The sequence below is a fragment of the Nothobranchius furzeri genome, chromosome 19 (genome assembly GCF_043380555.1).
Source record: "Nothobranchius furzeri strain GRZ-AD chromosome 19, NfurGRZ-RIMD1, whole genome shotgun sequence".
Taxonomy (NCBI): domain Eukaryota; kingdom Metazoa; phylum Chordata; class Actinopteri; order Cyprinodontiformes; family Nothobranchiidae; genus Nothobranchius; species Nothobranchius furzeri.
In genome coordinates this window covers 1,762,216-1,778,551 of record NC_091759.1, presented here as the reverse complement: position 1 = coordinate 1,778,551, position 16,336 = coordinate 1,762,216, and the positions used below count along the sequence as shown (strand labels likewise).

General features: G+C 43.6%; 1 protein-coding gene across 4 annotated transcripts in view; it reads right to left on the bottom strand.

Moving 5' to 3' along the window:
* The window catches only part of LOC107394692 (ras/Rap GTPase-activating protein SynGAP), a 91,566-nt gene that overhangs the window by 37,266 nt on the left and 37,964 nt on the right, over positions 1–16,336 (bottom strand). For 3 of the 4 annotated variants that reach the window (XM_054745165.2, XM_054745167.2, XM_054745168.2), the window contains 8 exons: positions 15,808–15,896; positions 15,608–15,729; positions 4,159–4,312; positions 1,976–2,074; positions 1,605–1,865; positions 925–1,260; positions 680–824; positions 292–436 (listed from right to left, as the gene is read on the bottom strand). In XM_054745165.2, coding sequence (XP_054601140.1) covers positions 292–436; positions 680–824; positions 925–1,260; positions 1,605–1,865; positions 1,976–2,074; positions 4,159–4,312; positions 15,608–15,729; positions 15,808–15,896 — 1,351 coding nt within the window. The remainder of the gene's footprint in view (positions 1–291; positions 437–679; positions 825–924; positions 1,261–1,604; positions 1,866–1,975; positions 2,075–4,158; positions 4,313–15,607; positions 15,730–15,807; positions 15,897–16,336) is intronic. The other variant, XM_054745166.2, reaches the window with a different exon arrangement.

Below are 16,336 nucleotides of genomic sequence, written 5' to 3'. Positions count from 1 at the left end.
AAGAGGGCTTTAACCCTCCCACTGTCCTAATGGGTATGACCTCGCGAAGAAAGTTGACCATTGAGCAGGGTTGATGGTTTATCCCTTGGGTCCATGTGGCAGGGGTGAGGAGTGAGCACCACCTCACCCCTGCCACGTGGACCTCAAGGATAAACTATCAATCCTGCTCAATGGTCAACTTTCCTCGCGGGGTCACCCATAAAGACAGTGGGAGGGTTAAATTAAACAAAAAAACATGCAAAGCAGCCTGATGAAGAAGTGTCTGGGTTTCAGGGAGGAGTAAGAACTGACCAGAGGGAGTTGATAATCTTGCACAGTAGGAGCTCACAGCACATACGAAGGTTGGCTTGATGGTCGGCGAGGACTGACGGCGGGACACGCATGGGGTCCACCTCACAGTTCTCCTCTGACTCGTATAAGGCTCGAATAAAATCACCTTATGATTGGTTGGAGAAGAGAAGATAAACATAAAACAAAAGGGAATTTATTGGAATTACAAAGAAATCTGCAAAGGTAGAACTTGCTTTGCTTTAACTTAGCTTCATGTTTCATTCACATATTTCAGTATAACGGTCACATGTTTAATTAATGGCTATAATCAGATCAGTTTAACAGATATTGAGGTAAAACGGTTAAATGTGTGCAGGAATTTGTGCCCACTGACGCTCATCCTCCTCACCTATAGCTTCTTTGAGGTATCTGTGACCTATTAGTTTGAGGTACTCTTCCACAGCCTTGGTAGCGAGTGTGTTCTCCCGAAAGATCAGGTGCTCGCGGTCCATGAACCGATCCACCTCACACATCGCCATGTCAGACAAGAACTCCTTGGAATAAAAGCCAAAATGAATGAGCAGACATTTTTTCTTTCTAGAACTAAAAAAAGAGACACGAAAACTAGCAAATGACCTTTTAAACTTTACCTACCTTTGTCTTCCCTGTGCTTTGAAGGATGTGCACCAGAGCAAACGCCACCTCCTCTTTACTTTTCACGCTGAGCAGCGGCTCCAGGACTGCGCACAGTGTTCGGTAGTTGTTGGTGATGTACTCAGCAAACTCCTTGTACAGCTCCATTGGGAGAATATTCATCGTCTGATAGCGAGATTTGATCCGCAGTGAAGCGTTGAGCACTTTGGTACTTCCAACGCCGCCGCTTTTGGCTAAAACACTGGACTGGATAACCGGGTACCACTGCTCGACAAACTGCCGGCCCGTAATGCTTGAGATGGGGATGCTGACAAGCCCGATGTATGTGCTTTTCTCCTAATTTAGACAACATCATAGTTAGCGCATTTTAAAACCAAACAATGTTTTCCATGCTGTCGTTCTTTTTAAAACACAGAAACGGTTTCGTTACCTGTTTTGTCGCTACGTTTCGTCGGCGGCTGCAGGCTTCCTCAGGCTGACGCTGATGGTGGCGCGTCACTTCCTTCTCCGTTTATCAGCGTCAGCCTGAGGAAGCCTATAGCCGCCGGCGAAACGTAGCGACAAAACAGGTAACGAAACCGTTTCTGTGTTTTAAAAAGAACGACAGCGTGGAATTTGTAATAATACACAGCAAGAACACACCTAAGATAAACAATGTTTTATTCAAATCTTTTCATCACCTTGCGTCTCTTCTTGTCAGTTTCCTTGTAGAGGTGCAAACGAAGGCCACGAATGGTTGGCAAATTGTTGAACTCAAAATGCTCCCCCCAGAAGACTGTGTCGGTGCGGGGTTTGCTGGTGGTGCGAGCGTAAAGCATGTCATCCAGGCACAGCTCACAATAGTAGCGTTTCTTAGCCGGAAGATCTCGAGCCTCGATGATCCACAACTTGAGCACGTTCTCCACCCGTCTGCTGTTATCCTGGAAACAGAACGAGGAGTTCTGTTACTGCATTATAACAGTCCTTAAACACATTTGTTTCGGGTCAATGGATTTAACGCCAGTCTGTGATCCACTTCAGTGGCTTAAGACAAAACAACATTAAAATCTACCTTGTTCGGTTTGACAGCCCGTTGCAGATTTTCGATCCACTTGTCTCGTTCTGAAGCAGAACGGCAGGCGAAACATTTGGTCCCTGAATTTGTGGTTACCTGCAGATAAGATTTAGCTAATGATCATGAAATGGTTCATGTAAGACAACCAACTTTTGTCCCTTTCATGGAGATAAATGAGCATATTTGGTCATTTCTGCATGTTTTTTATTTTAATTTGCAGCCTAATGCAGAAATGTTGCTTTAAAAAAACACAAAAATGTTTAATAAATCCAAAACAAAGTACAAAAATCTTTAAAAATGGAAGAAAAAACGTAAAAAATACTAATTTCTTAAAAAGTTATAAAGAGCCCTCAATAAAATTCTAAAGTTTAAACTTTACATTTTCAAATTTTCACCACACTAATTTGCATAATGCCAATGTTAGTGCCATCTAGTGGCAAATTTGTAGATTGCTACTACATTAAATCTCCTTCCATGACTTCTTTCTAAGCAGCCAAGAAAACAAAATAAAAATAAATAGAACATGAAATATAAAAAATATTAACCCTTTGACTGCTTTGTTGACCATTAACTAGAGCACATATAGGTTTTATTTGCTATACATTTTTGAAATTTCTGTACAATGAGCACGGGTTTATTGGGGCCCTTCAATATTCTTAGCCATATGACTAAATTAGACAGAACCATGTCTTGCCAAAGGACACTTCGGCAGGCTGCAGGAGCTGGGGATTGGTCCTTGATCCATACATTAGGTGTCATGATTCTGCTGTTTTTTCCCTCTGAGTCTCTTTGCAGGTGGGCATGTCGGAGAGCCTTAGCTGCAGCTGATTTCCCATCAGCAAGGCCAGGGGATTTAAGGAGTGGCGTGTCCACACTCCAGCGCCGGTTCATACTCTCACCTGGGTAGCTTCCAGCCTCGTCCCGAACTCTCATAAAATTCTGCATTCTTGTCCTGATTGTCCTGTTTTAAACTGCCTGTCCCGCCTCCAGATCAACCACCGGATCTCTGCCTGAGTTTTCTGCTTCCCTGGAGCGTGTATATCTACATCGTCACTCATCTCCCCATGCCACCTGCTCTCCGCCGTCCACCTGCCCTGGATACCCGTCAGCCACATCCCTCCTGCCTCATCCCACTCGTCCATTGACCAGACCTGACCTTCCCTCTCTTCACATCCATCCTCAGTTTTGGCTGAGTAAGATTCCCCTTCCCTCTGTTATCATCTGGTTCTCTCGTTCCTGGTTTTGACCTCCGTGTGTTTTCCATTTTTAGACCCCGGCCCGGTGACCGCTTCGTTGAAGTTGCGCTCTTAGTTCCCGTTTGTTTTTCCAGCACCCGTTTGGAGCTGCGTCCTCAGTTTATTACCTTTTTCCATTTCATAAAACATCATTCTTATTTCTGACCTCCTGCCTGTTGTGATTCTTTCATGTGGGTCAGGAAGCTTCCTGCTACCGTGACATTTGGGAGATTGTAATTGAACTGAGATTTTACTGAATTTGAACCCTTTATGTTTGTCATTACTCTTTACTTTTATTCTTTTTAGCTGACTTTTAATCATGTCCCCTACAAACTCTATGTTGCATGGATGTATACGTACAGATTAAAGCTATTTAACCTCAACAATGTTACAAGTTAAAATATAGAATTGTCCACACATTCATTCCCATTACCAACAATCTCATTGATTAACTGCATGTTTGTCTTCTTTAGAAGAAATAATCTCCAAAGATTAAATGACCAGAAGAGCTGCAAAATATGTCGTAAACCTCTCGTCATCATGTTATTGATGTGCGTAATCGCAGCGTTCCAAAGAATTGCTGGTTGGGCAAAAGTGCCTGAAAACACTTCTAAAGTGTTGTGGGGGTTGTGATGATAAAACACCATGAAAAGTGAGGAAAATGTGGGTCCGTCGCAGCCAATATAGTCTTTGTGAAATCTGAAGATGCACTGGCAATCTTGTGTTTCTCTAATAATCAGAACCCATGAATAGTTTTGCCTTTTTGTGCAAAAAAATGTGATAATTAGCTTCATTGGTTCAGCTTTAATTATCTGATAGGCCACCTCGTTTATTAAAGATCCTAAAGAGGAATGAAGTGGGTTTGTAGTGGAGTCCAAATCAATAATTACATAAAAAATCATTAAAAATAACACAACACACAGACGTCAAAAAAAAAGAACGCACCTCAAAGCAGTACTCTTGTCCTAAAATGCTGGAGTGGACAGGCTTGATAATGGCATCTTCATCCAAAACTAGGTCTAGAGCCTCAGCAGCGCTGCTGGGGGAGAGAAGGGACTCGTGGGAGTGGGATTCTTTGAAGCTTTGCATCAAGCGTGTTCTGGTGAGAGAGGAAGATATATACAGGTCGAACCCATATTCACAACGTGAGTCACCGCAGCTCAAAATCCTTGTGCGCCACCATGTTTTCAACATGTAAATCCCTTTTTTAAAATAGAAAATCTATTTTTTTGTTGTTGTTCTTTTGTTTGCAAGTTTTAGTCGGGCAGCTCATGTGGCTTCGGGGTGTAGATTAATCAGCCACAACATAAAGACCACTAGCTTTAGCGGTAATAATTAGAACGGTTACAATGAAACGTTGCGGAAACGCTGTGGACGTTCGTTCGACGCCCACCACCTCCCACCTAAATATTGTTTTAGACCGAGTGACCTTTCCATGGCAACAAGAATTCCTGGTAGCAGCAGCCTTCGTGGATGGATTACTGGACAGTTTTACTGGGCTTTCTTCCAAAATGAAGCGAAAAGCTGCTAAAATGCTTAAACTGAAGGGATCTTTATGAAAAGATGGAAAATGACCACAAAGAAAAAGCAAACAGAAGAGCAGTAAAAATGATCAAAATGACAATGACCATAATTAGGTGTAAAATGACAAAAATGAGGAATTTAAGTGCAAATGAATGGAGTGGCAAGGGGCAAAATCTGTGAGAAAATGATCAGCAAGAGACACGAGTAAGAACCAGAGTCATGGATAACGGCAACGCCGCCTCAACTAAACAGAAAAGAGGAGAAAGGAGTTAGAGGGGCACCGTTTTTTCAGTTTTTTCCAATTTGAGATTTTTGTACAACTCTGATATGACAATTCCAAATTTGGATGATTCCTAGACTAACAGATTATTTTAGCAACTAAATTATTATTCTAACAATTTAACTACTGTGATTCAGGAAGTTTACACTTCCAAACAGGGAATTTGCTAGATTTATTTTTTACTGCTGTTTGGCAATTTTTGAATTCACCCAAAAAATGGATCCAAGTCACACACTTCACTCACACTGCTATTGCTCACTAGGGTCGTGGTGAGTAATTCCCAAACTCCGGCATTCATCTGGGGAAAGGCGGGGAACACCCTAAATAGTCCATCACATGAACAATCAACCACTCACTCACTCACTCACTCACTCACTCACACATGTGGACAGTTTAGGGTCACCAGTTAACCTGACATGCATGTTTTTAGACTGTGGGAGAAAACCGGAGAACCCATGCATGCATTGGAGAACATGCTCGTTTTATGCAGAAAGGTCCCAGCAGGGATTCAAACCTGCAACCATCTCACTGTGAGGCAGCAATACAAACCATGCAGACCCCCAAGTCAGCCAAAATCAATGGAATAGTGGTTTAAAATACCAAAACAAGAAAGCCTAGACAAACCGCAGCTGTAGCAAAGATTTTGCTTTGCAGGTTGGTCTAGTCACGCTCCATTATAGCCTCAGCAGGTCTACCATTGGCTCAGCTGAGGCCTAGTCCACACGTAGCCGGGTTTTTTTTAAAAACAAATATCCGCCCCTCCAAAAACTTGCATCCACACCACCGCATTTGAAAAAAAAACTCTGTCCACACGTACCCGGATAAATACGTTGTTAAGGACATGCCAGACCTGTAGGCGGCAGTACTTCCCCCGTTCTTAACCTCGTCCTTCGTCTGTGGTCTTCTGCAAGGAGCAGTAATTCCGCTTGCAAAAACAAACAAGCAAAAAGCGCTTGGACACTTGATTAAGCGAGCGCAGCTCTGAGGGCATCCATGCTGTCGGCTAGTGTAAACACAGGTCGCACACGTGATGTCAGCATTTTTTTGTCGCGGAAAGTGACGTTGTGGACCTTTAAACTCCGGTTTTGTCCGTCCACACGCAGACACCCAAAACAGAGAAAACGCAGATCTTCACTTTGGCCGGAGTTTTTAAAAAGATCCTTTTTCGTGTGGAAAAAACTCCGTTTTCGTGTGGATGACAGGCCAAAACGTAGAAAAATATCTACGTTTTGGCAGATCCCCGGCTACGTGTGGACAGGGCCTTAGTTTAGGCAATCACAGCGCTCTAGGTCAAGGTCAGGTTTATTTCTATAGCACATCACAGAGCTATACAACAAAACATGAACAATAAAACAGCCATTAAAATGAAATCAAGCAACACAGAAAATTAGTAAGAACAATAAACTAAAACTGACCTAAAATAAAAAAAAACAAAAACACAACTATGATTGTAGTTTTTTTTTTTTTGCGATCATTGTGAAACGGCTTTGGCATCAACGATTTAGACTTTGGCTTTTCTTTGACACATTAGAGGTACTTAAGCCGTTGAAAAGTATGTATGTCATCATCTTTGACGGTGTGTGGCGGACAGCCCTGTTGACTGATTTCCATAGCAATAAATACATCACAATGTTCGTTCCGATTGGCCCTAGCGCTGTCCAAATGCATGCAGAGATCCTTTACAGACACACTTGGTAGTTTTAGCTAGCTTTTAGCACCCCCTGGAGTCCGTTATTAATTCACTGTGGTAAAACCAGACGTGAAATTCTTCTCTTTGGTGTGTGTTTGTCTTGTTAACACCTTAATCTAACTGCTGAAATGTCTCCTCAGTAGTGATGCACCGATATGAAATCTTTCGGTCAATACCGATATCCGATATTAAGACCACTGTTATGGCCGATAACCGATATTTGCCGATATCGATATACTGACATTAATGCTTCTAAAATCAGTAGATTTTGTATAGAATGAAAATTTTTAAAGCTGAATTTACGTTATTACGTACACACACCCGACACATTTACGCTTCTGAGATATTTACAATCACTGTCACATGACTACACAAATACACATCACCACCCTCACCCTCTGAAACAGATAAATGGAAAAAATATTGGTTGTTAATATCGACCCAGTTTTATTCATTGGACCGATACCGATGTGTTAAAAAATGACCAACCGATACCGATATTGATACTGACATATTGTGCAGCCCTACTCCTCAGCCTTCATTAGTTTTTACAGGAGAGGTTCATCGCTAAATCAGACAAATCAGTAGCGTCAACGATCTAAAACATGCAGGAAACAAGCTGGAAGCAGCCTGCAGTGCCAGGCATGTCAACTCCAACAGGAACCGGCCCGACACTCTGAAGTTGCAAGTGCTGTATTCTGGCTACAGAGGGTTGTTGTGTCCGAATGACTTTTCATTAACCTTGTAAAGGGTTATTTTAGCACACACTGGCTCAAGAAAATGATTTAAAAATATGAAAAAGTTGCATAGTATGCCTTTAAAAGACAGCTGTTGATTCTGCCCCTACGACTGAGTTCTGTCCACGGGTGGCAGTCAGACTATATTTACATATGCTAACAACAAAATGCATCTGTCAGACAGAACTGTCAAGTTCTTTTAGTCTCTTGTGATCCAGGTGTTTTTAGGGCGGGAGGGGCATCCACACATCTGTGCATCAGGGGCCTGATGCTTTTATTTTCGCTTTGTGTTCTCTCTTGTGCATTCCCCACGTTAAAAAAGGCTCTAGAGTGGTCACAGAATCCCAACACAGACCCCAACTTTCCTCCTAATAAAAGGGAAATGAAAATGCTGAGAATGTTGGGACATGTGGGAGGCTCGTGTTTAATTTGCTAGAACCTGAAAGAGAGCATTTTATGTTTGTACAGCCAAATAAGGAGAAATTGTGTCAAACAAAAGCAGCTCAGCTCTTGAAGTCGACAAAAGAAAAGTGAAGATTGGAAATTGCAGCTCGATCATGAAATGACCTTTAGAAGGGGGCAACTCGATCAAGGGAACAGGGAGGAGGTGGAACTGGAAGCAGAAAGGCGAGACCAGGTAAAAGTGGTCGGTTTTCAAACGGAGGCAAAAAATCTGTTTGTGTCCTCGTCTCAGCCCATTCCTCAGGTTCAGCTGCATCTTTTCAGGCTAAAAACAGGGGCTGAATATAAAGTAGTAAATTGATTTCTGTGGCAGACACAGAGAGCAGGTATGCAGTGCAGAATTACAGTTCAACAGCAGAGAGAAAAAATACATATCAATGAGGGCAATTTTAGTTTTGAAATTCAATTCTATCTTGCTGAATTTGGATGAAAAACACATTTGAGAGCCAGGGAGAAAACCAAACCTTCTGAAGTGGTAAAGATCTACGTGTTCCGAAATGTCCCTTTTGTGGTTAAAGTCTGAAGCAAAAAAACTAAAAGTGTAGATGAATTTTAACACACAATGTACAAAACATAAAATAACGGTCTTTCACTATGCAATAATAATAAATAAAAGAAGCCCGAACATCTTCTGTCATGTTGTGGAGTTGCTAATGCTAACGGTTAGCTTCTACTAGCCAAAATGCACTTGCCTCTCTCCTGGCCGCTAAATCAACTCAGCCTTCTCAAACACGTGTGGTCCAGCTATTTTTCCCATCCAGTTGGGCTTCCTAGCACTGGTGCTCCTGAAATACACATTTTTTTTGTATTTGTGTTCTTTATGTTTGTTCAACACAAAAAATAACAATTTCTGATCTTAAATTAGCTTAAACATTTTACGTTTTCTTTCTAGCATGATTAAAATCATTTTAATCACTGCTAAAAAGCTGAATGAGTCTCTACAGTCATCTGAACATGTGAACGTAGGTGAAAATGTAGATAAATTCTGATGAAACATCTCATAAATACACAAAAAACAGGGTTTATGGTTGATCAGAACCCAAGGATTCAAAAATCTGACGGAGTCGTTGAATCAGGTGGAAATGCCCTGATCGACACAGACTTGGCAGCAGAGGCAGAGCAGCTGCGTGAAAAAGCTCGAGTGTGAAGTTGGATGTCGTGGGTTTACAGCAAAGTCAACTTAACGGCATCGAGTGGATTAAGCATGTGTGGGCTGAGCTTGGAGCAGGCTGTGAAGGCAGCTGTCTGAGGCAGCGGCGCTCGGTTGTGCTTAGATGGGCGATCAAGCTGATGGAGGCAGAGACTTAAACCCCAACATCATTTAATTCTGTCACCACTATGCCCACTGAATCCATTTGGTTAACATGTAATTTGTAGAAGTTGCAGGCTTTCCTATATCGGACGTCCACACCACCAGCCCTAAATATGTCTAGAATGCATCTCCTGCAGCGACAGAAAAGCGTGCTGTCAGCACTACAGTCTTACTCTCTTTCCCTACTGACATCCTTGTATTTCCCACACGTGCATCGTGACTGGATTGTGTGAAGACGGCATATTGTGAGCACAATGCTAGCAAGATACCAATGGGATTTGACCTTGCTCCAGAATAAAAACCAAAAAATAAGCATTTTAAAAAAGCTGTCATGAGAGGCTTTGAAGCTGCAAGTTACTGTAGCCTCATGGGATTAAAAAAAAAACGATAAATGTTCATGAGCTTTCCTTTTTTAGGGTTTTACAACAGATATTTTTATAAAGACTCATCTATACCAATAGATAAACCAATAATATTTTCCTATAGTTGTTTGAACAGCCTTGGTTTAGAGAAACAGAGATTAGTGCTAACTGCTAATCTGCTCAGGGTCAAGAGCAAAACCCACTGCCATTATCCTAAACAACACTAATATAAAAAATACCATAATAATTAATGGCAATGGTAATTTATAAATAATTTTAACATCAAATTTGCATTTTAAGCTTTATTTTCCATGACAAGCATTGTTACATAGCCGCAATGGCACTAGAAGAAGAGTGAGAAGAGACAAGGTTTCTACCTGATTGACATTTACAGAGCAAGTCGCCCGCAATTCAACTATTTTTTGCTGATAAACTATATGATTTGAGTGTCTAATCGTGCTGTAGACACGAGTAGTCAATAATTTGGCACTTTAGTGCATCTTAGGTAAAGTTTAAATATTTTGCATAAACTATCAGTGCTGTGCCATCTTCAGGTAAAAACTCCGCATTAGAATTTAAATCTGCCATCGATATTGGCTAAGAGGTACACTATGATGTTAGTTGGCACATTATGATGTCACAATGTCATTGTGAGCCTGTTTGTGTGTGTTCATTAGTGGCTCCGTCCTCTCGGTCTGCCAGGCAACAGCACTTGTTGCAATTTTTCAAACAAGAAGTGAGAGTGGAGTAAGACATTGGTAGGGAGTGACTTGCTCTTTAACTTTACTGTTTTGCTTTTGTTGCTGCTTTAAGTTTATGTGAATAAATGATTGTACTTTCTTGGCCTTTGTTCAGTCTCATAGACCAATGGTTTCCACGTGAGGTCATAAAACACCCAGAAAGGGATCTTAAAATTAAAATCTTAAAATTATCTCCAAAAATCTGGGTAAAACTATAAAATTGAATGCTAACAACTTTCATCTTGGCCTGCTTGGATTAGCGGTTAGCTTAGCATAGTCATACGGCCTCTTCTGGAGAGCCCCAGCCACTAGCAGGGTGGTCCGGGCCAGCTGGTGGACTTCTTCCATCCGCTCCTTTAGGCGTCGCACATAATCCAGTTCGGGCACCCCCACAATCTCTGGTTCTGGAGCTGGCCCAAACACCAGATCCACTGGGGTCCGCAGCTCCCTCCCGAACATCAGCGCTGCAGGAGTGCTCTGGCTGGACTCTTGCACAGCAGTGCGGTACGCTCACAACACCATAGGCAAATGTAAATCCCAGTCTCTCTGGTGTTTGCTGGTGAGGATCGCCAGCTGAGTCGCCAGAGGGCGGTTATACCGTTCCACCAGCCCGTCACTCTGGGGATGCAACGGAGTGGTTCTAGTCTTTGTTACCCCCAACCGCCGGCACACCTCACCGAACAGCTGGCTCTCAAAGTTTCACCCCTGATCGCTGTGCAGCTCCTCAGGTACTCCAAAACGAGAGAACATCTCGTCCACCAACCGCTGAGCTGTAGATGCAGCGCTTTGATCCGGCATCGCGTACGCTTCTGGCCACTTGGTGAAGTAGTCCATGGCTACCAGAACGTAGCGATTGCCAGCCTCTGTAGTGGGAAAGGGCCCGAGGATGTCCACCCCGACCTGTTCCATCGGTGCTTCAAATAGGTACTGCTGTAGCGGCCCGCGGGAGCGCTGAGTGGGCCCTTTTTGGCTGGTGCAGACATCGCAGCAGTGAACATGGTGTTCCACGTCCTGACGGCAGCCCGGCCAGTAGAACCTCCACCGGAGCTGTTGCAACGTTTTGCTGTTCCCAAAGTGTCCCGTCCCCACTGCCCCATGAACCCAGAAAAGGACTTTTGCTCGAAGGTTTCGTGGCACCAGCAGCTGCAGGCGGTCCATCCCTCCTCCCGGTGCCTGCCAGTGCCGATACAGCACATCTCCATGCAGCCCCAAGCTGCCGAAATGTGAGTGCAGGTTCTTTAATTCAGCCCCATGCGAGGATACGGCGGGCCACTCTGGTCCGGGCGTCCCGAACCCAGGTCCGCACCTTCGCCAGAATTGGATCAGCCTCCTGCTGATCCTTTAGTTCCTCCAGGGAGAACAACTCCCTCTCCTGTTCCTCGGTAGCTTCCACTGCTGCAGCCAACGGTTCTTGGTGCTGCTCCCTCACTGCTGCCGGAACAGATTCTGGTTCTCGCTCTTCCTGGCGGAGACAGTAATGACACTCAGTCACTAAACATGGGCGCCGAGACAGCGCATCAGCATTAGCATGCTGGCGACCGGGGCAGTGCTGGATCTCAAAGCCATACTCCTGCAGAATCTCTAGTCACCCAGCCACCTGTCCCTCTGGCTACTTAAAGTTCAATAGCCAGGTGAGGCTAGCATGATCAGTCCGAAGCCTGAACTTGGTACCCAGCAGGTACGGCCGGAAGTGTCTCACAGCCAAAATCACTGCTAGCAGCTCCCGCCTGGTGACACAGTAGTTCCTCTCGCTCCGACTGAGACTGCGACTGTAATAAGACACAACTCTTTCTCCATCTTCACCTGTTTGGAAGAGCACGGCTCCCACTCCCACGTTGCTAGCATCTGTATTCACAACAAACGGTTGGGTGGGGTCCGGGTATGCCAGAACCGGCGCGTCAACCAACGCCTTCTGGAGCTGGTGGAAAGCTGCAATGCACTCCTCACTCCATTCGAACCGCCTGCCCTTCTCGACTAACCGATGCAGAGGGCTAGCCACAGTAGCAAGTCCTTTCACAAAGCGGCGGTAGTAGGGGGCCAGACCCAGGAAGCTCAGCAGCTCCGAGACGCTTCTTGGCACAGGCCATTCCTTCACAGCAACAACCTTAGCAGGGTCTGTTGTTACTCCCTGCTCACTGACGACATGGCCGAGGAAATGGGTCTGGCGAGTGAGCAGCGGGCACTTAGCAGGATTTAATCGCAGCCCAGCCTGGCGAATGGCAACAAAAACCTCCCTCAGGTTGCGAACAGCGTGCTCAAAGTCTTTAGCATGCACAAGCAAATCATCCAAATAAACCACACAGCGGTTGCGAGGAATCTTCTGCAGAACTCTTTCCATCAGTCTTTCAAAAGTAGCCGGGGCATTGCATAACCCAAACGGCATCACTCGAAACTGCCACAGTCCCTGTCCAATCGTGAACGCCGTTTTGGGTTTAGCCTCCGACGCCAGCTCCACCTGCCAATATCCACTGCGTAGATCCAAGGAGCTGAACCAGCATGGTCCAGCTACATGATCTAATGTGTCGTCAATGCGGGGCAGGGGGTATGAGTCTTCGCGTCAAAGCATTAAGCCTCCCGTAATCCACACAGGGTCGCCATCCACCCCCCTTCTTCTTCATCATGACAACAGGCACAGCCCAGGGGCTCTCTGATGGCTCAATGACCCTGTTAGCTGCCATGTCTCTGATAAATTCTTCTGCTACTTGGCGTTTGGCTAATGGCAGGCAATGAGGGCGGAGCCGTACTGGAGCGGCGTCTCCTGTGTTAATGCAGTGTTGGACCAAGCTAGTCCGGGTGCAATCCTCTTCTCGAGCAGCAAAGATGTCCCCAAACTCTCGCAGTAGTTGGCCCAAATGCTCTCCTTGCTCCGAGTTGAGGTGTTCCCCGCTGCGTTGTTCCAGCGCCTCCATAGCAAGCATGGCCTCAGGGGCCACAGTAGAAGGAACCGGCTTCTGTCCAACCTCCAGGCTGCTGGACGATACACTGACCACTTTCCACACTCTACTACTTTCTTCTACAATCTGCTCTTTAACTGTATTATTTTCTGCAATTTCAGCTGTTAACTTTATTTTCTCTCTAAGTGTTTTTCTCCCCAGAGGAAGCTACAATGATGTTCTCCTGAGCTGTAGTGGCCTCATGGAGGGGGCCATCGTCTAGCACTCTGCTGCTAACCACTTAAACATTCTCCCTCTCCTGATAATAACTTTTTGCTTTCCTTGACGTTGGATGTGCTACTACTAGTTTACCCGTTTAATTATAGATCCACTAGGATAAATACAATAAAGTTTATCTCTCACCAAATAGAATATGTACTAAGAAATCACAATGTAACTATAGACACATTACTTTGTCGCGTGTGTGTGTGTGTGTGTGTGTGTGTGTGTGTGTGTGTGTGTGTGTGTGTGTGTGTGTGTGTGTGTGTGTGTGTGTGTGTGTGTGTGTGTGTGTGTGTCTGCTCTGTCTTCTCCATCCCCAGTGAGTCGTGGAGGATGGCTGCTTATACTGAGCCAGGATTCTCTGGAGGTTTCTTCCTGTTAAAAGGGAGTTTTCCTCTCCACTGTCGCTTTATGCTTGCTTAGTATGAGGATTGCTGTAAAATCACTGACACTAGTCAGTGACTTGATGCAATTTGCTGGGTTCCTTATATAGGAAACATTTTTTCTGATTGGCTTAATGAACTGACCTGAATTGGAATGTTTATTATGTGAAGTGCCTTGAGACGACTCTTGTCGTGATTTGGCGCTATATAAATAACATTGAATTGAATTGAATTAAAAAAATACCGCGATAATACCGAAAACCATGATAATTTTGGTCACAATAACCATGAAGTTAAATTTTCACACCGTGACAACCCTACCCCAGAGTGCAATGTGGCCTTGCCAGCCTATCACTGGCAGGGCCACCACAATATAGTAAAGTGATTTACAGACTATTAATTTCTAAAGATTAAATTAAATCAATTCTGCCTGATTCCTGTTTAAATAAAAACAGATTCATCCCTGGAGAGTTTGCTGACCTTTTGACTGCAGGTCATTCAGGGTGAAGGGGGTATTCACTGTAAAAACCCCTCAGATGAACTGAAATAATCAGCTTGTTCAAAAGATCCAGGGACCATTGAACCAAGTTATTAAAAGCAAAGCCAGCAGGGAGTAAAATGAGGCTTTCTGAGATTTATATTCAGCGGCAAAGGCCATCTAAATTAGTCACAACTAAAATCGCCCAGTAGGAAGTCATTAATTTAGTCTATGATGAAATGAATATGATCCAAAACATAAAGATGGGTCTTATTTACAGTCGACATGTCTGTTTATAGGATGGCAGACTTCCCTGAGTTCTTTCTCAGACATTTTCATTTTATTACCAGTTTAGCCTGTCGGTAATGACTCATCTTCCAGGCACTGCATCGCACTGCGGATACAAACACTGAGTAATCCAACGCCGTTAACATGTGATAATTTATCCAACAGCTTCAGAAACTTTGTGCTTTACTGTGGGTTCAATGAAATGCAGACACTCGACATACTGTATCATTTTTATGAGAAAAAACTCAAAGTATGGAGATAATATGCTTAGACACACCATCTTACATTTGCATATCCCAACCCACTTAAACATTGACAATATATAAACGTTGGTCACGGTAATGCCAACCGCAGGACAAGGCTGGCACAGGCTACTGCTAATGCTAGCATGAGCTACAGCAAATGCTAGCATGAACTACTGCTTATGCTAGCATGAGCTACAGCCAATGTTAGCCTGAGGTACTGCTAATGCTAGCCCATGATACTGCTAATGTCCTTGGTGGACGCAAGGAAAACAGCAAAGAAGAATGTCGGAGCTCACGAGAAATGTTCCATGATGTACAGGGAATAGGCAAACTATGAATGAGTGCCAGATAGAGCTACAGTTTGCGATCCTTGTCCTCTTTCCGTACACTCACTCCGTTGTTCATGTGCACACCACACAGACAACGGATGGCCTGACATTCATTTTCTCGTTCATCTGCACCCCCCCACACACAAACATGCAATGTCATGTCATGTCCTGGTCGAGTGGGCGGGGAAAACCAGTCTTTGAATCAAAGGGCTTAATTATAAGGTTGTATTTGGCCATTTATCAAGGCTCCTGGGACATTTTGAGCCCCAACAAAGTTTCACATGTTACATAGAGGCTCAAAGAACAGTTTCTAATTGTAAAAAAAAATAAAATTTCTAGTATACCTTTAAATAATATTGTAATGGAGAATGTAAAGTACCCACAAATACACATCAATCCCTCTACTCACCGCTCTTGATCAGCACTACGAAACCGGGGCAGAATCATCTGTCTGAAGCTGCTGGTCCGGTCCAGTTTGGGCTGACTTTTTGCCCTCTTTATGGATCCCTTCAGCCTTCGATTGAGGAAACTCTGACAACAGAGAAACAAGGTTTATATACAAAAAAGGTTAATCTGCAATAAAAAATAAGCTCCTTGTGGCGTACTTACCGGCTGCCTGAAAGACTGAGGAGTAGTATTGGGAGGAGTCTCCATACTCGACTGTCTTACAGAGGCAAAACTTGCCCTGCGTGATTGGTCTGTGAGAAAACAGTGTCAGACATAAAAAAGGCAAGAATAAAACCCACAAATGCATTAACTTGAACCCAATATTTCCTAAGGATGAGTTTGACTTAAAAATACAATAAATTAAATATGTTTTTTTCTGCTTGAATCTATTTTCAATTTACATTCATTATTATGGCAGAACTATGATCACTAAAAACATAAATTATGGAAAATCTCTATAAAACTGCAAGTTTATTTAAAATAATGATTTGGAACAAGTACCAGTGACAGTTTAAATAACTGCTTGCATGTCGTATTGAATATTAAGGCCAATTTTTCTGACAATTCCTACACAACTACATGAAAAACAACAAAAACTACAAAATATTACATCAAAAGTGAGACCTGGATAGGCTTAGAGTACTCAGAGGACAACTACAGTTTTATATAGGAGAATCAAAATTTTTAAACG